At 43.3% G+C, this 24,009-nt stretch overlaps 1 protein-coding gene across 1 annotated transcript in view; it reads right to left on the reverse strand.

The window, feature by feature from the left end:
* PAPPA2 (pappalysin 2) overlaps positions 1–23,352 on the reverse strand; it is a 301,019-nt gene extending 277,667 nt beyond the window's left edge. The window contains exons 1-2 of the mRNA XM_025354616.1: positions 23,101–23,352; positions 19,613–21,436 (exon numbers count right to left, since the gene is read on the reverse strand). Of these exons, the coding sequence (XP_025210401.1) occupies positions 19,613–20,528 (916 nt within the window). The 5' untranslated portion in view covers positions 20,529–21,436; positions 23,101–23,352. The remainder of the gene's footprint in view (positions 1–19,612; positions 21,437–23,100) is intronic.
* Positions 23,353–24,009: the final 657 nt, after the last annotated feature.

Here is a 24,009-nt window from a genome sequence, read left to right on the forward strand (position 1 = left end):
TCCCCCCGCCATTGACATGTTTGCGTAGTGACCATTTGGGACACTTCTCTCTACTTACATATCACCTGCACAGTAACATTGGGTGACAGCAATAGGAAAAAAGAGGGTGGAAAGACACTGATGGGGTAACTCAAAAAAGAAATACAAATTTTAAGTCTTTAGTCTCAAGAAAATGTAAATGAAGTCAAGATTAAAGCTTTTGTCCTTTAAGTTGGCAAAGAGGAAAAATAGTAACAGTCTTTAGATTTGGTGACACTGTGGGGAAAAGGGCACACTCATGCACGGCTGGAGTGAGAGAAAATTAGTAAACCATTCCGGAAAACCATTTAGCAACCATTTGCCAGAAACAGCCACACCCTCCAGCCCAGTAATTTCACTTCTAGGAATCATTGTTAGGGAAACAACCCAAGAACTAAGGATGAACATGGATGTTCAGAACTGCACTATTTATAATAGAGAAACAGTACAGTCCATCTGAACAATAGACTACTACCCTACCATTAAAAAATCACACTTGAGAAGAATATTTAGGGACACAGGAAAATATTCACAGCCTACTTATTAGAAAACAAAGTAAGTTCTGGGACAATACGTATGCTCTGATCCAAATGGTATAAAATAATAAATAGGTGTTAATTTCCTAAGTACAGATTTACAGGAAAAGCATTTTTTAAACTTCTACAGTAAACCACTTATCTGAGTCTGTTCATCTCTAGAACAAAACTAATGATATATCTACTTCATTTGAAGATTAAATACATTAATACACGTAAAGCCTAACTATAGTAAACACTCAAAAATGTTAGCTGTTATTAATTATGGGCATTTTTGTCTGGTTTGCTGCCATATCTCCAGTGCCTGGAACAGAACTTAGCACATATTAGAGACTTAATAAATATTTGTTGAATATACAAATTCATGAATGAATTACACATAGGCATGCAGGGCACTGGCATGAAAACCAGATATGTTCATTGGAGCAGATCATAAAGGACATTGAATAAGAGTGAACAAGATTTGACTTTACACTCTGGGTAACAAATCAGGAGCCACTGAAGGATATCAAAGGTAAACATGGCAGATGGTGATCTAATCGGATTTATTTGTCAAAAATTGTAGTGATTATATTAAAAAATAATAATAATAATGACAATGTAAGGACAAAAATAGATAAATGCTTGCCAATCGACCATTTCCATTTCTGCATGAGCCTGGGGTTAATTAGAGGAATTTTGCACACTGTGGAAAGTCAAGAAAGCAAAGGACTTGGGTCACTGGGAAGCCCACAACTGCAAAGAACCAGGTCCAGCATGCCATTGACCTGAGATAAATCTGGAGCAGCAGGGGTCTCCTTCCTAAGGAAGCTTCCTTGGCCATCCAGCAAGTATAAACATGGCTTTAGGCGCTCATCACCTACTGCCTGCATGTCATGCATTGCTTAACAACCAGGATATATTCTGAAGAATGTGTCATTAGGCAATTTTGTCATTGTGTCATAGAGTGCACTTACACAAACCTAGAACATACCGAGGCTATATGGTACAGCCTATTGCCTCTAGGCTACAAGCCTGTACAGCATGTGACTGTACTGGATACTGCAGGCAACTGTAAAACAAATGGTGTTTTTGTATCTAAACATAGCTAAACATAAAAAAGGTACAGTATCGTTGCTATGGTATTATAATCTTATGTGGCCACTATCGTATACATGGTCTGTTGTTAACCAAAACATCATTATGCAAAACATCCGTGTATTTTCTTGCTGAAAAAGTAACCCACAGGGATCAGTAAAAGCTACCTAGGTAGTCAACCTGGAGTTATCCTGTGCCTTCCAGAGAGTAGCCAATACCTTCAGGAGCCTCATGAGAATCTCCCAGGACAAGTCTGCCCCATTCTCAACTTCCCAAACTCTCTAAGCCTTGATCTAGACCCATGAATAGCCAAAGGGAGCTGCCCAGCAGTCATTTGAAAATTTTTTTAAAATAGTAAACAATATCCTAGGTAAAACATCAAATGGTGGGGCTAGAGCCACCATCTAGATCAACTAGCTAAATTACTAGATAAACTAAACATAATAGCTCTACAATCCCAAGCAACATAGAGAAATCCTCAATACCTCATTTTCCCCATCCAGTAAATGGAGATATTAATAGTATTAATTTATACAGTTTCAGAGAAGACAAAACTAATTTGTACATGTAAAATACAGTACTTATTATGCTCAGCACATAATAAATACTCCATGTTATTATTCCTGGCTAATATTATTATCATCTTAACATATATAGGCCTATGTCTTCAACTGTATTGTAAGTTACTTGACAGCTGGCAAATTCTGCCTTGTACTTCTCCACATTCATTTGTATCAAGGCCAACATCTTGCCCATGGTAAAAACAAGTAATTCACTAATGGATTGAATCGACAAGAGATAGTTAGCAGAGATGTCGATGGTATCCTCCAAAACAATGATGTGTCACATGACACTCTAAAAACTCCATTTCTCCTAATTAAAAAAAAAAAAAAAATCCCTTTATTACCCTTTCCCACCCAACACACACACACAAATACATACACCAGTCACTCTCCACAATGAGAACAGTTACTGACTTGACCTAGCACAGCTCTGCCCACAGTGCTCCCCTCTAAAAGCATGCCAGCTGTTTATCCCCTTTGATATTACCTACGAGGGATCAGGAAGAATCAAGAGTTACGACCAGACTTGTCACTCCCCACTCATCTTGGACAATTTTCTCTAGAGTCAATACTTTGCTCCAATACCATCCATTATCTCAGTACATTTGAGAAACTTTAAATTATTTTTCCTCCAACTAAATTATTTAGTTGAAAAAGTAATATATTTTCTATGTCTAGTCATTACCCCCAAAAGAGAGAGAGAGACAGAGAGAAAAAGAGAAACTTCCTGAGTAATTTTAAACACATGATTTTTTTGGAGTGTAATTTCAACCATTTTCAATAATCTTCAAGAACAACCAGTGTGAAATTTCCTGAGCATTCTATATTCTCTGCTGGTCCTGTGACTATGGAATTCCATAAACAGCACATCAATGTCCAATGGCTAACTGGCTGCAGTTTCCATAATGAGCATATAGAATGTGAGGAGGTGTCGGGCGCTGTTCCTCAACAGAGGTGGAGAGCTACCTGTAGGCTTCTCTTTCTATCAAGATGATCTTCCACCTAAACGAAAATAGGAATTCATGTGCGTGGAATTCCAGTAGCACAACAGAAAGGATCTACATCCCCAAATGCAGAGGATAGCTCATGCAAAAGCCAGGAAGTCATACACCTTAGGGGGCGTGAAGTGGGTCACATTCCTTAACCTTCATAAGATACCTTATTGCCCAGCACCTGTCATCCTGGAAGAGACACAGAGACCTGGTGGCACCCACAGCAAGGTGCCTCAGCACTTCTCCACCCTCACCCCATCTCTCTCAAGGTTCTTTTGAGAACTCTTTGATAACTCCAGTGAGGCAGCACCACACCAATTTCCCGGATTTTCCTCTTCTCAGTCAAATAAATAATTTTGAGATCCCTCTCGGAAATTTTCTTCGGGGTTCCTGTTACCAGGTACAGTTTATAGAATTAATGCTACCCTTAAAAAGTGTTTAAATAGTGTTAAATATATACTCAGTGATCCAGGGACATTACAGGAGACATTATTTAAAGCAAGTGTGAAGAAAATCCTATTGCAATGAAAATGACCTCTAAGCTTATCCATCAGCTAAGGTTAGACATTAGCATGTCAGGTTTTCTTAAAGTGAAATATGGTGTGACTTTCATAGCCTTAGTAATTGTCCAATGTGTCTTATATTGCTTCAGTGTACACATCCTACTCGCACTCACTTAATAATACCTGAATGTTTTTTGTTTTTTGTTTTTGTCTCTACCATGTGGTCACAAATAACCCAAGGAGACTCTGACTGCTTTCTAAGAAGCAACTTGTTGGTGAGGTTAGGCAACCCAGGGACCACACAAAACCAAACACTATGGCAATCAGAACCTAAAGGCTCAGAGTCTCTTTTTTTCCCCACTGGTTTGAGAGTCTGAGAGGAAACGAGAGGATACAGAGTCTGTGTGTTCTCAAATTGAACCCAGGTGAGTCTTCAGAGCCCAGTGTTCAAAGAGGATGCGTAAAGCTGACCTCTGGGTCAACCTCTGCTGTGCAATAGCTTTGGCTGCTTGGCCCCTGAGTGAGAAAGAGAAAAGTCAAGGAAACTAAGTGATCTGAGGAATTGACACAGGTTAAGTAAGGACTAAAGCCATACATTTTCTTATTGAAAATCTTTCTAAAATGTTTCCTTCTGCTTTCCAGTAAGAGGCTTAAATTAGTCAGAGGCATCCTGGAGGAGTGGAAATAACACCAAATTAGGAGCCAAGAACTTGGATTGGGGTCTCAGTCTGCCCCTGTGTAATGTCAGGAAACTGCCTTTCCTTCTCTGGGTCTCACTGCCCCATCTGTGAAGGAGAGATGGGCTGGGTTGTCACCTGGGCTGTGATGCTCTGACAGCCCATGCCCAGAATCTTCATCTTGAGGTTTATCTTGAAGGGCTTTAAGATCATCAGCCTTCTAACCACTTCTCACTACCCCATACCCTGAGTCTGTGGCCAGAGAAGGTAAAAAGGATTGGGCTGAACCCATAAGTTAATGGGCAGGTTTTGTTTCTACTGGATTCTTTTGAATTTATCTTGCAGTCACATATCTCTATCTCCTAAGAAGTAGAATAACTAAAATATTAGAGTTAGTTAAGAATAGTGGTTATGTGGAATCTGTGTAATCAAAATCTCACTACAAATAATTTCATGCTAAGTTATATCACATTAATATACATGCAACAAGCATTCAGGAGGAGAGTTTGCATGGACTAGAACGGGTAGAGAAGGCCTTGGGAATAAGGAATATGAGCCAGACCTGGCCAGTTTGGATGGCAGCATCTTTGGGGCAAGTCCTGGGTCCCTTCTGTGACATCACATCATCACAGAAGGGTGAAATAGCAACAGGCATTAACCAAGCCCTAACGTTCCAGGCATGGCACTCAACACACAGTTTGTATAAATGTATTTAACCACAACAATTCTGAGACGGAAATTACCATTGCCCCCGTTTTACAGATGAGGGATTTCAATTTGCCAAGTTCCCACAGCTAGTAAAGGGCTTGAATCCAGACCTTCAGGCTCCAGATCCTGCATTCCTAACTATACAGTGAGGGAAAGAATTTAAATGGATGAGGAGGTGGAGGTAGGAAAATTAAGGTGATGGCTTGCACAAAGGTAAGGAGCAGTTATTGAGTGAGTCATGTGGAGAGAAGAGAAAGGAACATCATTCATTCTAGGGAGTCAGGAGAGATCAAGTTCTGTGTGTATGAGGAGCTAGATTGTCCTCCATGCGTCCATTCAACGCTATTGCCCATTCTGCTGCAGGCCCAGGTGCTGGAGGGACACACAGATGATGGAGATCCACAGAAGCCCCCAGAAGCCTACAGGCTATCTGAAGGCTTCCACTGCTAAGCAGCTTGGACTTTCAGGAAGTGAGAACAGTGTGGGAGAGAGGAGGACAGTAGCAGTGTAGGGAGGCAGGGTCAGGAGAGGAGATGTTCACAGAAGGGCTGGGAATGGCAAAATGAACAGCTGCCTTCTTCAAATGTGCTTGGCTTTTGGCAGCACACCACAGTAGAGGACATAGATGCTAAGTTTCCAGAAATGCTGTAAGCAGAGAGCCAGAGGGGCTGGGACCACCCCCTTGTGCCCCCTCCTCTGCCATGGCACCCGCTGTCACCTGCCTGACCTCAGCACAGGACCAGCCATGGCAGAGGAGGGGACACAAGGAGGTGGTCCAAAGGCCCAGCGAGGCTGCCACACCCAGGAGGGAGTGTTGCCCAAGTTTCCTTTTATCTTCAGGATCCATGCCATGGGTTTTATTATAAGGATTATAAGGATATTCTATTGTGCAATTATTTCAAGTTACTAATGTGCCTTGAAACAAACAATGTCTAAAATAGAGCTCTGCTGTGGTTAGTGTTTACTATTATTCTGCATAAAGTTGGAGTTAATTTCAAAAATAGTAATTGAATACCTACTTTGTGCTCAAGAAGCATCAGTTGAATAAATGAATTAGTGAGTGAGCGAATGACTAATAAATAAACTGAGCTAGGAACAGTCTATAAACACATTCGATGTTAAAATAATTTCACCCTCCCAAAAGAGCAAGGACAGAAAACTAAACACTGCATGTTCTCACTCATAGGTGGGAATTGAACAATGAGAACATTTGGACACAGGAAGCGGAACATCACACACCGGGGGCTGTTGTGGGGTAGGGGAGAGGGGGAGGGACAGCATTAGGAGATATACCTAATGTAAATGACCAGTTAATGGGTGCAGCACACCAACATGGCACATGTATACATATGTAACAAACCTGCACGTTGTGTACATGTACCCTAGAACTTAAAGTATAATAATAAAAAAATATATATCTTCACATCAAAAAAAAAAAAAAAAAGAGAGTTTTTAAAACTCCAGATTTTCAAAGGGCTGGAGAAGGAGCAAACTTCGGAGTTGGAGAGACTTCGAACTCAAGGAGTGTTTCCTGGCCCCCTGGTGGCTTCTTCTTCTGGTAGCAAGATCTACATTTCTCTAGGTATATACACTCCTCCTCTTCCTCCCACCCACGGGAATAATGTGCACCAAACAAAAGTTCTATGAGAATGAGAAAAAGACAACCCAGAAGAAGTAAACAAATAAAAAAGATAATTTCTGAAAGTTCAGAAATAAACATAGCTAAACCAAGTTGTAAATTATATCCAGTTTTTCTATGAGACAAATTCCTAGTCTACATTTGTCAGATATATGTAGATTTGTGGGGAGGAGAAAGGGGGAGTTCAGGTAGAAGGTAAGGATAACTCCTCCTTCTAGATACTACTGAGGGGAATTTAAACTTCCTAGCCATCAACATCAATAGAACTTAAAGATTACCAGGTTTTCATGTGCCTACTTCCAAAGAGAATTAGTTTATCCTTCATCCTCTTATCAAATACATATTGAATGAGTTATTTGTTATTAACTGACAAAGCACTAGGTGCTAGGAAGGCAGCAAGGAACCAGATGCAGCCTCTGACCCCAGACAGCTTACAGCCCAGTGGGAGCTAGCCTAGAATAGAAATGACTGGGCATTGGAACCATGTCTGCTTATTTAACATCAAACACTCTGTCCAGTGCCTAGCAGACAGTAGGAGCTCAATGAGCTTGTGTTCAATTAATGAGAAGTAAAATGGAAATTACAGTAGGTTTCTCTTAGTGTCTTGATAAGGCACAGTATAAGGTATCAGGAAAACGTACTGGAGAGGAAACCTAAATCAGTCTTTAGAGAGGCCAAGGAAGAGTTCCTGAAAGAGATGTCATATTCACTTAAAATCTAGGGGGTTAAGTAAGAACAATTCAGGTGCATTTGGTTTTGGGGAGTGGTTTCATATTAGGAGAAAAATTACAAAGGATAGACATCAGGGGCTAGATGCCAGGGACAGTGGTATGTCTGTGTCATTGCCAGTGGTTTGGTGTTGCTAGAAATTGGACTGGAAGTATATGTGTGAGTGCATGTGAGTATGGTGTGAGAGCATGATTATATCATATATGATGGTGTGGGTGTGTGGTGGGTGTGCAAGTATATCTGTGCACACATGTGCACATGTGTACATATGGGTGTGCAAGTTTGTGTAAGTGTGCCTGTATATATGTGCATGCATGTGTGCACATGAGTATGCATGGGTGTGTGTGTCTATTGTAGAGGCAATGATGAGACTGAAAAGGTAAGTAGGGTCTCATATGACAACTTAAGGAAGCTGAACTTTATCCTGAGGGTGCAGTGGAGTCATCTGATGGTTGTAGGCAGGAAAGTGACTTGAGCTGCTTTGTATTTGAAAATGCTCTTCTTGGTTGCAATCAAACAGCTGAAGAATAAATTGATCTCTCGGTTTAGAGATGGTCAGAATTATTGTAACCAAAACTTAGCTTTAGTTTGGTTATTGGGATGAATACAACAGGGCCAAAAGAAACTGAAGAGGCCAACCAGACAGGATTTGGTGATTGATTACTGGCATTACATGTCATGTGGAGAGCGAGGAGCAGTGATGTGAGACAGGAACTCCCAGAGTTCTTGGCTGTGTGCTGAGATAGGGGAAACAGGACAAGCAATGGTTGTGAGACAGATGAAGGGTTCAGTTGAGGAAGGTTGGGGCTCTTCAATCCTTACTGCTCCTGAGATAAAAGATAGTGATAATATAGCACAGTGGAAAAGAACTCTCAGGACAAATGTCCAGGTTCACATCTTGGCTCTGCCTGCACCAACTGTGTGACCTTGGACAGTATCCTGTTTCTTTCTATGCTCTGGTTCTCCGTCTTCTTCCTTGAGTTGTCCTGGGGAGCATGTGAGTTAATATTTGTAAACAGACCACAGTAATACTTGGCACAGAGTAAGTGCTACAGAACCACTTGTCAAAGGAAAATTTATGCAATAGTTTCTTTAGAGTGATTGAGCTTGCATTTGCATGCTTTACATTTCTGTTACTTTATCTACCATCATTTTCCTGTGTTTATGCTGTCTCCTACTTTAGATGACCAGTTCTTTAATACAAGACCTTGAGTCTTGGATCTTTCTGAATTTAAAATAAAATCTCTCTGAACCCATATCTACTTCTGACATCTCCTCTGCCCCTTCCGTCACAGCAGAGTTTCTGCATAGAGTGCAATAGACTTTGCTCCCCATCTTCACTCCCTTACCTCTCATTCATATCTCTACTTAATGTGATATGGATGCACCCACAACTGAGGTGTGAAACTGCTCTCCCTAAAGTCATCCATGATTTCCTGACTGGTAAATCCAATGCACCTACTTTAGGCCTGATGTGTTATTTGGTGCTCCTGTGCCATCTGACACTTTGAAAACTCTATCATTTTCTCTTTGCCCTAATTCTGCTACTTCCCAGTACTCTTTTTGTTTCTCTGGTTACCAGCTCTCCTTCCCTAGCCTCAACAAATCCTTTGGTTTATCCAGGCAGGACTGGTCACTCTCAGTAGCCAGGCTGTAATAATCTGTTTACATATACACATATAATCTGTTATTAAAACAAATTTAATAATTTGTTTACAGTTTATAGGCCTAAACTCTGAGCACCTTCCAGGCACAACTTCTGCCTTAGTAGTTCTTGATTCCCCAACATGTGGTTAAAGGCTTGATATTTCACTTAATAGAAGCTCAATAAATATTGAATGAATGAACAAATAGAACTAAACTACTTTTATAACCTGCCCAGAATGTAGAGCAATTATTTGCAGGAAAGATAGCAAATGCTGAGTCACCACTTGAATGATGACTCACTAACTGATTAACTTATAGGCTCTGCAATGTTCCCTCTGATCAGGTAACTAGATTTCTAATGCAGAAATGAGCCATACTTGCTCGTCTTGGTAGCCTAACCAGTTGCCATGGCAATACTTCAAATGTTCTGAGACTTTGGGTTCCAGGTTCCACATTTTATATTTGGGCAGAACCACTTTTCTTCCCCACTCAATTCTGACTCATAAAGAGAACTAGGATGTGTTTGTTTGCCCACTGAGTTTTCTTTACTGGATGTTCTCTTTTAAAAATCCAAGGAGGAAGATTGTTTTGAGACAGGTAGTAAACATGGGAAAGAAACGATGCTGTTATTTTTCGGATAGAAACTTAGCATAGAAATATGCTTTCTGGAAGGTGCTAGGGCAAGGGGGTGTATGATGTGAGCTGAAATTGATCTGATGAGCCCCCAGAGCAACGTAATTCCATGTACTCAAGAGCAGAAGCATGGAATCTGTGTCCTTGTTTATGACATCAGGAACTGAAGCTAATGGATGTGCAGGGTATACAGGTTCAGGAGTCAAACTAAGGTGTTGCCCTTCTGTTAGTAAAAACCAAATAAAGTGTTTATTTAGCCTCCTCAAGGCACAGATTAGAACAGGAAAGAGGAGTCAGACCTCCTGGCACACACATTCTGAGTGAATCACATGGTCAGCCTAAAGAAACAAGAAGGAAGTGCAGAAAGAAGAAGGCAGGAGGTGAGGAAGGACAAATTGTTGCTGCTGACAAGAGAATAGTTGGATGTATTTGGGCTGCCAAAAGTGATTCCTACTTTCCAACCCTGTCTCTGTCACTCCTGAATATTTCCAACCTGACAATCTTTGCTCTACCCCGAGAAGAGAGTCTCTGTGGGTTTCCATCTCATTCCTGTGGTCTGAGAAAGAACACACAGCTCCCAGAGGATTGCGGATGAGCAGTAATGGTGCCACCTTGGTCAGTCAAAGCCTCATCCACTGTATTGTCTCCCTGAGATGCAAAGGACCAAGAATAGTATATTTTACAGTAAATGAAAACTGGGGAATGAGGGGAGGAAAGGCAGTAACAGGTGCCAGGCACTGAAGCTGGAGTGTGGTGAATAGGATAATCACAGGCCATTCTTACAGAAAATCCCTCTACGCCACTGCCTGGAAGTGATTCTCCTTCCCCCACCTGCACCCCAAACAACTGGACGACCCCAAAGGCCCAGATCTAACCCTGTGAGTCAGACACCAAACCCTGAACAGTCTGCCAAAGAACCCAGCTGGGGCCAGACATAGAGCTGGAATCTAGGAGAAAGTTCATGGCTATGTGAGCTATGTGAGCTTCATCTTCCCTTCTCCCCTTGGTTTCTCTTCTCTTTTTCTTTCTGAAGGTGCTGCTGCATCAGAATCTGATGCACCGTGACTTCTAAGTGCCTGAGTGTTTTCTGTATGCCTAGCATTGGGGATTCAGCCAGGTTGCAGGTAATAGGAAGTAATATGCTTCAGGCCAAAGGTGAAGGGTCAGGGAAGCAAAAGCCCATCTTAGGATACCTTCAAGAAGCTAGAAGAGGGAGCTTGGTGAGAGAACCCACTTCAACTAGGAAGGACTCCCTGTGATTGCAGAGGCCTCAGCATCAGAGCCCCAGGTGTCTCTTCTCATTGTGCAATAATGGCACATTTCTCCAAGACCACTGAGGTGCTCTCAGATGCTGGCAGTGGCCAAACCATACTCACCAGTGATGTCACAGAAGCCCATTTTATTTTATTACTTTATTTTATTGAGACAGGTTCTCATTCTGTCCCCCAGGCTGGAATGCAGTGGGACAGTTACAGCTCACTGCAGCCTCGACCTCACCAGGCTCAGGTGGTCCTTCCACCTCAGCCTCCTGAGTAGCTAGGACCACAGGTGCATGCCACTACATCCAGCTAATTTGTGTATGTTTTGTAGAGATGGGGTTTCGTCATATTTCCCAGGCTGGTCTTGAACTCCTGGTTTCAAGTGATCCGCCTGCCTCAGCCTCCCAAAGTGCTAGATTTACAGGCGTGAGCCACTGTGCCCAGCCCCCATTTCATTTTAGAGGGTCAGAGGTATAAAACCAAGCCTCTATGCATTGATGGGGATTACTAAATTGTGCAACCACCTTGGAAAACAGTCTGGGAAGGCCTCAAAATGTTAAATATATAGTCATCATATGACCCGGAAATTCTACTCCTAGGTACCTAACCAAAAGACATAGAAAAAATATCCACTTGTACACAATGTTCACAAAAGCCAAAAAGTGGAAACAACCAAAATATCCACTAACTGAAGATTGGATACACAAAATGTAGTATATGCATGGAATATTACTTAACGATAAAAAGGAATGAAGTGCCAATACATGCTGCAACATGGATAAGCCTCAAGTGAAAGAAGTCAGCCACAAAAGATCATATATTGTATAATCCCATTTTTATGAAATGTACAGAATGGGCAAAATGTATAGAGATAAAGAGTAGGTTGCCAATGGTTATGGCTATGGTGAATTTGGAAAGGAAGGGAGGGAAGTGGGTAGGGCTAATGGGTACAGCATTTCTTTCGGGTGCCATTATTCTAAAATTAGATTGAGATAATTGATTGAGACAATTGAGATAATAGATTGAGATAAGTCTGTAAGAATACTAAATACATTATTTGTACACTTTAAACATGTGAACTTTAAGATAAGTCACATCTCAGTATGCTTTTTTTCTTAAAAAAAAAAAAAAAAAAGGAAAGAAATAAATATAAACTCTACCTGGAGTGCTCATACCAAGAAACTAGCATGACTTGTTTCCTGCAAGAAATATCTGGAAGTTTTGTTTATACTTCAACAAAAGGTATGTCCCTACCACTGACAGTGCCACAGTCTCTCTGTTGGAGTTATTTTTCATAGCGTGAAACTAGAAAGGAAAGCACAAAAGGATGGTGGAAAAAGCAGTTGGCAAAGTACTGCTCATGAGAAAAATCTAGCTTGCCACCTGTTTTTGTAAATAAAGTTTTATTGGAACACAGGCATAGAAATGTGTCTACATATCATTTATGACTGCTTGCACATTGTAACAACAGAGTTTAATTTTTTGCAACAGAGACTGCATGGCCCAAGAAGCCTAAATTATTTACTATCTGTCCTTTTACAGGAAAAGTCTGCTGTCTTCTGCCCTGGACTCAAGAGCCTGGACTCAAGAGTCTAGAGTCCTGCAACTTGAATCATGGTCCACATACTAGCAGCAGCAACAGCACCTGAAGCCTGTTACAAATGCAGAATCTCAGGCTGCCCCAGACCTGTTGAACCCAAATCTGCATTTGCATAAGGTAGTTGTGTTAGTACAAGAAGTAGATGCCAATACAGGATTAAATATGTAGGATCTTACTGGAGGAGACAACTCTGAGGAAATATAGAGAGATCCTGAAAAGGCTGGGAGAGCCATCAGTCATTGCTGCAAGTCTGAATCTAAAGCAAAAAAAAAAAAGAGGGAAGGAAGGTGGGATGGAAGTGTTGTTGACTACAGTGCAGTCTAAGGAATTTCCTGCAAGGCCTTTTTGAGTCCTCCAGCCAAAGTCAACGACTGTCTCTCAGGAACTGGTCTGCCTTTATCCATGCCACCCCAGGGATCCGTGGCCTCAGAGCAAATGCAGTGATGTGTTTCAAAGCACAGCGCCTGGGGTCCTTGGTCCATGAAACTCCCTGCAGTGTGCAAGACGTACTTACATTGCACCTGCTACCAGGTGCATTGCCATGGCAGACAGCTTAAGAATAGTCTCAGCTGATCTCGATTCACATTGAAGTTTGAGAAGCAATGTTCTAAAGCATGAGTTGGCAAACTTTTTCCACAAAGGGCCAGACAGTAAATATTTTGGGCTTTGTGGGCCAGAAGGTCTCTTTTGCAACTACTTACCTCCACCAGTTAGCAGGGAAGTCACCACAGAGAACACATAACCAAATGGGTGTGGCTGTGTGCCAATAAAACTTTATTTACAAAAACAAGCTTCAGCTTTAGACCTGATGTGACCCATAGGCCATAACATGCCAACCCCTGCTCTAGAGTTGTGGGGTTTAAACTTCCTTAAAGTAATTAAGCCCCTCCTTCCCGTGAAACAGGTAAGGAAGGGATGATCCTATTGAAGGTGGAAAGGGAACCCTGCACTCAGTGATTTCCCCTCAGAAGCTACGAAGATACCTCAGTAGGCAGCAAAAACAGAATCTGAAAGCCACTGCTCTGGATCCCACAAAGAGACTCCAGTTTCAGAAAGTTCCTCCCACCCTTTTATTCATCCCTAATGGGCAGTCAGCAGTCTAAATTTCTATTTTTTCTATTCTACAAACATAACTGAGAGTCTCTAATACTGTGCTAGATATTTTGGAATGACAAAAGTTAATCAGACATGTGTTTGGCTCTGGAGGAATTACCGGTGGATAGAAATGAGACATGCACATAACAAATAAGGCAGGAATCAATATGCACCCTAGAAAACCACACATGAAGAGCCCTGGAGGCAGAGACATAGAGAAAATTACTTTCCCATACGGATGAGGGGCATGGCCACAGGCTGTAAGAAGAAGGGTCATAGTCACAGTCTGTTTTACTTCTTAAACCAGATACCATACAGTCCCTCCACGTTCCTCTCTTCTTGGGGGCCATATAGCCACATGATAAAACCTTCTATACAGAGATGCTAATTTACAACCATCAGGGGCTATGCCCTATTCACACAAGACAACTTGTGCAACTCGTACTCATCACTGTGGGTAAATCCATCCCCAGAAACCAACAGCAAGCCCTCACATTCATGGGTCGTCCATGCCTAGGGCAGGTGGCCATGACTTTGCTGCACATGTGGATCCTAACCAGGGAGCAGGGTTATAATGTGGAGGGAACTGCACAATTCCACAGGATTCTTGGAGGACGAACACTCTGACTTCAAACTTTGCTGTGATATAGGAAGAAGCAACTAAGGAGATGACTGTGCAAACCTCATCTTCAGGAAGATTCTGGGAAAAGTATAGATTTGTCTCTTCATCTGTCACTAAGTCCTATCGGATAAAGGGAGAGATCCCACATATGGCCTGCCTTTTACATTCTCTTCACATGTATGTGAATCTGCCTTCTATGAAGCTCCATATTCTACGTGGATGACACCCTCCACCTTGTGTATAAATCTCTCTTATTGGGAGAAGGGGATGTTTCAGCATTCTGTGAAATCTCATTTCTTAGATGTCAAAAAAAAAATCACTTATCAATATAGGCCTTAAACAATGGGTTTTATACATAATGTCAACAGACCCTCGCCGTCAGGAAATCGTGAAGAGTCTTGAGGGTCATTTTATATGGTTTGGCTGTGTCCCCACCCAAATCTCATCTTGAGTCATAGCTTCCATAATTCCCACATGTTGTGGGAGGGACCTGGTGGGAGGTAATTGAATCATGGGGGCAGGTTTTTCCTGTGCTGTTCTTGTGATAGTGAATAAGTCTCATGAGATCTGATGGTTTTATAAATGGGAGTTCCCCTGCACACGCTCTCTTGCCTGCCACCGTGTGAGACATGACTTTGCTCCTTGTTCGTCTTCAGCCATGATTGTGAGGTCTCCCCAGTCATGTGGGATTGTGAGGCCCCCCCAGCCATGTAGAACTGTGAGTCCATTAAAGCTCTTTCCTTTATAAATTACAGTCTCAGGTATGTCTTTATCAGCAGCTTGAGAACAGACTAATACAACTCTGAACGTTGTGTGAACTATGTGAACATGTTCATTTTTCTAGGGAGTGGACAAAGCTTTCATCAGATTTTTAAAAGGTTTTATGGCCTCCAAAAAACTTTAGCACCATTGTCCAATTTATTCAAAATAGTACTGCTCAGGCTAAAAAGAATGGATTTTTAAAAATAAAATAAATGAGCCCTTTGGGGCCTCTGATTCTACTGCATTTACAACACATTAGACTGTGTTGTAAAAAGGTCTGTTTACTATCATTCTCATTTTACAATTTAGTAAACTGAATTCCTAAGAAATTAAAGTGAATATTCCACCTAAGGAAAAATGATAGGTTAGTGGGTTAGAACCAAAGACGAGCAGGTTAACCTGCTGCTCCCAGTAATGATTGCCTCCCACTCTTAGCTCCTGCCAGGCTATGAGTAAACACAATGGCCAAACCCTGTGGTGGGCACTTTACATGCATGACTTGTTCAAGTATCGTAACGACTCTGCAAGACATCGTCTTATTTTTCATTTTTTGGAGCTTTTTTCATTTTTATTTAAATGGAATGATATTTTGTACACATATATTTTTCTCCTTTTTCCATTTGAGGAAACCAAGGCATAGAAAAGCTCAATGGATTGCCAAAGACCACAGCCCTGATAAGCGTCAGAGATGGAATCTGATGCTGGGTCAGCCTGCCTCCCAAGTTCTACACGAGCATATACTCTAATGCTCAGATCCTCAGAGGAGAAAAACTTGTCTTCATGTCAGGGACAGTTTCTTAGACATCTTTGTGCTCCCCTCAGGGCCTTGCCATGCTTTGCATGGAAGGCACTCAATAAATATTTGTTGAATGAAGAATCCTGGGCTCAGGCTCCAATTCTGCCATGGACTTAGTGACTTAGTCTCCTGCAACTTGGAGCTGCAGGTGGTTACTCAGCTGGGCAACTTCAGGGAACATTTGAAATCAATTATGGGTGAGGAGGAACCTATTAAAATCTTCTCTTTTGTGTATGTTGGGGTTGAAAGAGAGGAAAGGAAGTTGAGAAGGAGGGAAAGGAACAGGATGGTTTCGGGGTTGGGTGCCGGAGCTTAAAAGTTATACACGTGGATGGGACAGAATTTGGCTTACATCCAGTACTCAGTTCCAATGGCCCAACCAAATGGGCTCTTGACCTCAGTCTACTCCTAGGTGGCTACATGGCCCTGAACTGCCAAGCCCCTTCCTAGAGACTCTTACGGAGGGCTCTACAGTGGAGCAGTTGTACACAGTCCTCTCCTACACCTTGGTTGCTCTGTCTCAGTTATGGGAAATAGGCCGCTTCAGAAGATCTGTCTTGCAGGGACCCAGGTACCATGTCTCCCCTTCCGAGGGCCAGAGAGACGTTCAGCACCCAAAGCCTGTGAGCTCCGTGCTGTCCTCAACTCTAAATAAATGTATTCTGGCAATTCATTCTGGAATTCAACTTTCTATTTTGGAAGAATGTGGAAGTTTGGAGTGGGGGAGGGAGAGGGGAAACTTTAGTTGATTTTCTTTTCTTTACCACTTGCTAAAGTGCAAGTTAGTCACAACCCCAAAAATGACACTTTTGCCCTTTCACATAAGCCCCGCAAAAAACACTTGCATAAAGCTGACCCCAAGGGATGCCTACGAACAACATTCTGGGAGAGGACAATTAAATACATACAGCCCAGAGCCAGGGCAGGACAGTCCTCCAAGAAATCAGAGACATTCCCCACTACGTGGCTGCCTATTCTCCTGTGAATGAAGCAACACTGCCACCTAGTGTCCTGTGTAGAAAGTATCCTCTAAGACACCCGCATCTGGGACTGGGGAGGGGAATGTTCCTCTGTAAATGGCTATGGCTGCATTGCTTGAAGTCTCTGTTGAAGAAAAAAATGCCCTAAATTGGGTAGATTAAGGATTGGGAAACTGGGTTTAAGTTGAGTAGACAGAAGCTACGCTTTGAGAGCTGTTGAAAAAGTGTAGGGGCCAAGTCTCGCAACACCTCGGATCATTCCCAGTGGAACAGCAGAATTGCTGAATTGCATGTGGCTCCCAGGGACATGATTCGATTGTCATTCTGCATAGGTGAAGGCCAACCATCCTAGGAATAGACAATGACCAGCTCAGGGGCAAGTGCTGTATGGAAGAGAAGGAAGATGGTCTGGTCTGTCCATAGGCATGAGTAGATTAGGGCAAATGCCTTTGGCAACATTATGGTTCTCAGGCATGGAGACCACAGGTGAAGTGTAAGCAGCTAAACACAGTGAGTATACAAGGATGCCCAAGCCCTCAGGAGCCCTGTTGCTAGAATCCTGAAGAATGAAACCATGTTCCCAACCTCCATCTTTCCCAGACCTTTACCCTACATCTTTACTGAATATTTTCTGATGTACAGAAATTGAAAGAAAAATACAGAGTGGTAGGTGGAGATGAGATAGCCCTGGGCATTCCCTGCCCTCAACCTTTCTGCTGTAGACCTAAGGGGGGAAATGTCAGTACACCACAAGGGATACTTTGATTTGAAGAGAAGGAAAACTCAGAAGCTAGACAGTTTGCAAAAGATTTCCTGCCCAATTTTACATGCTTACAGTTAAAAGAGTTCAGATGGGCACTTTAGAGAAGGATCTGAGTGGGTGCTGTGGCAGTGTTGGCAGCGGTTGGTGGCAGTGGACAGGTGGGCAAGGGAGAAAGACGTCCTGGGGTGGGGATGAGGGAGGTGCCATGAGAAATGCTGTAACTGGAATCGAATCATGACACTGCTTTCCTCTATGCAGAGCATCAGACAGGACACAGGAGGGACAGGATAGGAGTCAAGTTTCCCCAGGTTTGGCCTCTAGTAACCCAAAGCAGTTAGAGCCTCCCACATAGACTCCTATTGGATCTTTCTCTCATTTTCTTCAGCCAGGGAATTGATCCCAGGTCTTTACGTTGCTACTGCAAGAGGAGGGGAAAGCAGAGTCGTGGGTCTTAGTGTAGACTGCAAGCACACAGTTTCCCTGGCAGATGGGTACTAGGAAGCAAGATTAAGCAGCACGAAGATGTCATCTGGGAGAAACTGTGGAGCTGCCAACTCTGATCAGATAATCATCTCATTATTTCTTCCATTTGGCCCCAGAATAAGGATTTCCTTCTACTCTTCCTCTTCCCCTACCTAACTTACAGCCCAACCCTTCTTTCTCCCCTTTCCCCACCCCCTCTCCCACCCAAAAATAAAATACAGCAAAACCACAAGACTCAAGGATGCTCAGTGTCTGGGAATCCCAGCTTCCGAAGAAGAAACCACAGCCAAAGAGGGGGAGACAGAGTGTCCGGAAGGGATGTTCCAGCAACACCCCCCTTGAAAGAACTTCCCTCCTTGCCGACTTCTTTCCTTAGTCTGAAACTTTCTTGCAGGCAACCAGTAACCTGAGCATTTTTTCTTAATTTGGAAATTTTTCAAGCAATTCAAGTGTCCTGGAGTTCTATTCCCAGCCTGCATTGCATGCCTTTTATTGCCTCAGTTTCCCTATCAATATAATGGAACTGGAAAACATGAAAGGGCACTGTGGATAATTCAAATTAAGCAGATTATATGGTTGTACTATGCACCTTGCTTTGTGTTAGGTTCTGTCATGGGGAATTCAAAAGGATAAGGTACTAAATGATGAAATATCATGTCTAATCCATGACCCCTTGCTTCATTACAACCTTCCCAGTAAGGCAACAGGAAACAGTTACTCTTAACCTAATTTTTCTTTGCCCTTCTGGGTGACTCTCCATGAAAACCAAGATCTGTGTATAGTGGAAAACAAATGTGGGTCATGTTCCCAGGCAAGTGCTCCTGATCAAAACCATGGAGTTATACAGGTTTCATTTTTTAGGTCGTTACAGCAACAGCAGGCCTAGAAGTCGGGATCTTGGCTTATAAGTGCTCACTTTTGCCAGTGGGCCCTACTGTTCCTAAGCTGGACACATGATTGCTGGGACAAAGTGAAGGGAACTCCAGGACCTGGACCAGAGGGTATCTTTCTGCCAAGATCCAGGGCACTCAGAGAAAAGGAATCCAGGCAGGACCTGACAGCTGTGTACCTAGCAGCCTTGTTTCCTCACCGCCCGGACCAGCCCAGGTGTGACTCATTGCTCAGGTCCTTGGATTCTCATCTGTCTTCAAGGTTGCCTGGGTATTTCATATTGGTCTACCAGCAAGGGAGTGTGAAACCCCTTCTCTTTTGGCAAAGAACCAAGGAGCTCTATGACTTCAAACAGAGGTAAGAGAGCTAAAGTCTCCTAAGTGCAAGCACAATGTATAGAAGGACATGAGATCAATACAAGGTACAGAGGCTGATATGGCTAGAGTCACTGTCTCCTTTTTGATGGTGTCTGGAATCCTGCTGTGCTGATTACTAACGGCCCTTCCCCCTCTCCCTGGCTTGCCCTTTCTGGCTTTCCTGTTGGGTCCCCTTCCCATCCTTGCTCCTTATATCTAACCTGTCAGAAATAAAGCCAGCCAAACCCTCAGGATCTCAGAAAGCCCAGGAGAGGGGTGTTACCTGCGATGATGGCTGGGTTGTTCTGTCCTCCCTCCGGTTTAACCCAGGCTTCCACTGTGAACGCCTCCCGGGGAATCTCAGCCAGCACTTCTGGACGCAGCAGCAGCCGCTCCCGCCTCCCAGAGAAGTATAAGATGGGCAGTCCTACTTGGGAGTTAAAGGTCTCTGCTTCCCGGTAGGAGTCCTCTCCACCATTTTGGTTGCTTTTGTCCGGTGGACTCTTTCTGACCCTGTGTTTAAGGGAATGCTTGGACCAAGGTTGGAAATGTGAAGAGATATCGGAGTCTCCCCACACATCTTCTGCCCGCCTCTTCCACACTTGGCGACGCTGCCTGGACTTGGTCCAGCCCCTCCTTTGGGTCTCTGGTTTGGGTTCCTTCGAGGTTGTGAAAATGGTGGCAGTGGTGGCAGCCACGGCTGAGCCTTTCTGAGTCCCAGCCTCACCTAGAGACTCCTTGGATCCTTGATTGCCAAGATAAGTGTCATCATCTCCCAGCAGCTCAGATTGCCCAGTAGGACTATTCTCTACCCATGGGGCAGGTGGGTGTTCAACTGCACCCCTCAGTCCTGCTGGATTTTCAGTCAGGTCTCGGGGAACAAGGCTCACAGCATTTCCTTCAGTGTCTGGTCTGCTGCGTCCTGTATGATGGATTTCCTGCTCCTCCACGGAGTAGGGCCTTAGGTAGTTCCCAGCCCTGCTGGGGTAGACTCCAAAGAGGTGATGCTGTGGAGAAGCTCTGGGTCTTCGAACCTTGGCCCCTAGCCAACAACGTTCTCCTTCCAACAGCACCTGATTCAGGTGTTCCCTCTCAACCAAGGATTTCTTGCGTGTCCAGCCCAGCTCAGAGTTGGCAGAACAAAGTGCCCACCCAGCCAAAATCGCCAGGCTTATTCTTAGGATATTTAAGCACATCATACCTCCCCTAGCTCTTTCTACAGAACCAGAAGTCAACTTCTGGGTACCACACCAGAGTGATGGGCAGATGAGAAAGAGGCAGCTAGCAATGGATTTGCAGTCACCAGGGAAACTGTTTTGTTCACAGACCAAACTTTTTCAAATAGCCCCAAGAATGCCTCTGCTGGCTACCTGTGCTGGCCACTCTGCCAGCGTGGCTTCTATGCCTCCCCGGTGCGTGTGCTTCCTGCACGCTTCTCCCTTGACCTCTCTCCTCTTGCTCTATTTTAGTCCTTGCAGAACGAACTTAATTTCTCTTGGTTCCTTTGAATTTCCTCCCAGAAAGCTCAGATTTCTTTTTTTTTTTTTTCCTTCTTCTTCAATAATCCCTCCCCTCACTGATAGTAGAAGAGAGACCCACAGGCATGAGCCAAGTGTCTCAAATACACACTCACAAACACTCTTCGCTACCTGAAGTCATTCAAAATAATCTTATTCTCTAATTTTCATTTCTTTCTCTTCTTCCTTCCCTGTGAATTACCTTCTCTTTTTGTAGTCCTTAAGCCAAAATAAGTTCACCTTAAAACAAATTGCTAGAACTTTTACACAGAAACATGTAATTTGATGCTCCTTATTTTAAAATGCAAAAATAATCTAGGGGCACAAAAATCCAAGGTGGTACTTAACTTTCATTCTCCAGATGTCCTCAGTCAGGTCCCCATCCAGCTTCCAGTCTGTCCGTGAGGGTTAGAATGTTTCCTTCAGTTTGATGCTTGGGGTTGTTGGTTGTTGAAGGATTTTAATCCCTCATACAACTTGTTGGTAGGTTGCAAGTCTCCGTAAAGTTCTTTGGGGTGCCAGTTTGCTGTTCTAATAACCTTATGAGTCTGGGAGCTCCTAACTTCACCTTCTGGGAGTCTTATGGGTTCCTGGGAAGATCGGGAAAAGAGCAAAAAGAAGAGTATATACTTCAGGGGACCTATTCTCTCCAGTCTCTCCTGCTCCCCTTGGTTCCCTTTCTCTCTGCCTGTAGATATCTTCTTGTTTTGTTTTGTTTAGTTTTGTTTTTCATTTAAAGACAATGATGATGTCAAAGCTAGTAAGTTCAATGCATCACTCCACCTACTCCTCCCTGTCCCCTCCTTCCTCCTGAAAACCTCCCCACCTCACCAAGGCACAGGGGACAGACACTACTCTTGGTTTCCCCAGTAAACATCTCGGGCTTTCTCTTTCAGCAGCCGCAGCCTACACAATCAATAGCAAAGAATCAATACTGTTTTGGAGTACTCTTCTCTGTGTGTATTCTCTCTCTCTCTCTCTCTGTCTCACACACACACACACACACACACACACACACACACACACACACTTACTGTGAACAGATCTACCTACTGCCTAACAAGCCCACACTAACCTTTCAGGGATCCCTTGTATCTTTCTTTTGTTTTGTCACAAACAAAACAAATGAAGTATTTTTTCTCACTTTGATCAATCATTTGGGATTTAAAAGAACAATATCTTAAATTCACTTTAAATCGGACATGGGAGAAAGGAGAAATCAAGTATCCTGCTGTGAGAACAATTAAATGGAAATGCCATGAATTCATACTACATAGATCTTCTTTTTATCTCAGAAGTTTCTCAATCTCAAGTTACTAAAAGTCACCATATGCTGAGTGAGCAAATAAACAAATGAGATGTTCAAAATAAGTAATTTACCAAAATGAACAGCTAGACCCAAGCAACCATGTTTCCAATTGATTTGAAATGGATGGAAAGGATGGGGAAGAAAATGTCATAATTTTAACCTATGCAATGTTTGCCTAAATGCCTCAATAAAGGCTTTCTCAAGGGGTCCCCACCCCCCAAAAGCATGTGCATGTACAGAAATACATACATGTATACATGGACAAACACATGGCATGGTTCTGAATTCTTAACACAAGTAAGGATGTCTGACCGCAGGTGGTATGAAACAGTAGAGAAACGCATTGTGTCCTTCATTCACATAATAAGAAAAATCACTTACACTTTTAAAGTCACTGCTTGTGTTGCCCACATCTAAAACATGCAGTCCACATACTCTGGAGTAAGATCACACTGCCTCTTCTGCCTTGAGTCTCCTCATCATCTTCTAAACTCCTCTACCCCAACTAAGAACTGACTTGTTTGCATTATAAATGCTGTATCTTAAACACTTCATTCCCAGTATGTCCTGTTTCCTTATGTAGCATCCACTGGAGCCTCGATGCAAGTCCCCCAAGAAGATATCAACTCAGGCACGTGGCTATTACTAAGCAGATACCCCTCAATCCTAGACTGCCCTTTTTCCTTCCCTTCACTTTTGACTCAGTTTTCTCTCTCTCTCCCTCTCTTTCTGAAGCAGCTCAAGAATAAAGATTAGGGCTCTGGGGAGGGGGATATAGAGAAAGCCAGGAAAGCAGAGGGGAGACAGAGAGAGGGAGCAGAAGAGAAAGGAGGGAAGGAAGACAGGAGGTTTAGTTCAAGTAAAGGGAAGATACTCAGGTAAGAAAAGAAGTAAACTTCCCCCTCCCGCATGCCACCCCATAACCCTCAGAAAAAGGTTTCCTACCATTCATTTCAGGAAGGAGGGATAACACAGCCAGGAAGAAGAATTCCGCCTGCTTTTCTCCCCCTTTTAATGTGTAAAGGATCTTGCATCCCCTATAGGTCTCTCCTGGCTCTCAGCTTCTAGCAATCCATTCATAAGGTTTCAAGAAGCTACACAAAACTCAAGCTTCCAGTTTAGTTTCTCTCTCTCTCCCTTCATTCCTTTGCTCACCACTCTCCTTCAGCTCTTGGCAGTCCCAAGTTAAAAAAAAAATGTTGAACCATTTCTGTGTTTTCCTCCTGTTGTAACTTTTGCTGTGACATCATAACCCTGCCCACCAACACCCCACCTCCCTCTCCTTTCCATCCCACCCCTCATCAGCCCCATACCCGCAACACACACCCCCACGGAGAAGAAGGGCTCCTGTCAGTTCCAATGTGTGAAAAACACAAAGCTACTAGAAGGTGCCCCCTCCCTCCCTCGGCCCCCCTCCTCTCTTCCCCCTCCCTGCCTTACCCACCGCTCAGCCTCGGCTCTCTCAAGGCTTTTAACAATGATCCCATCTGTTTGACATGTGCGGAAAGGTGGGCTGGATTCAAATAATCTGTCAAGTGAATCAGATCAAAAACACAGCAACCCCCTCCTCAATTCCATCACACATATACACCCCCGAGCAAAAGTGTGAGGGAAGTCAGGCTTGCACAGCACCCACCCTCGATGCCAGGGAGAAAGACACCAGACATGCCAAGGGAAACCCAAATTTATATAGACATAAATTCTGTTGCTATTTGTTTATGACAAACACCCACACCCCAAGTCCCCTACCCCTCTTCCCCAAACCCTGCCACTCCGCAAGTGCACAGACTTGAAAGCTGGTCGAATCTGTTTTGAAATCTCCAAGGAGAGGGTTTTTCCCCCTTTTTTTCACTC

This window comes from Theropithecus gelada, chromosome 1, assembly GCF_003255815.1.
Source record: "Theropithecus gelada isolate Dixy chromosome 1, Tgel_1.0, whole genome shotgun sequence".
NCBI classification, from domain to species: domain Eukaryota; kingdom Metazoa; phylum Chordata; class Mammalia; order Primates; family Cercopithecidae; genus Theropithecus; species Theropithecus gelada.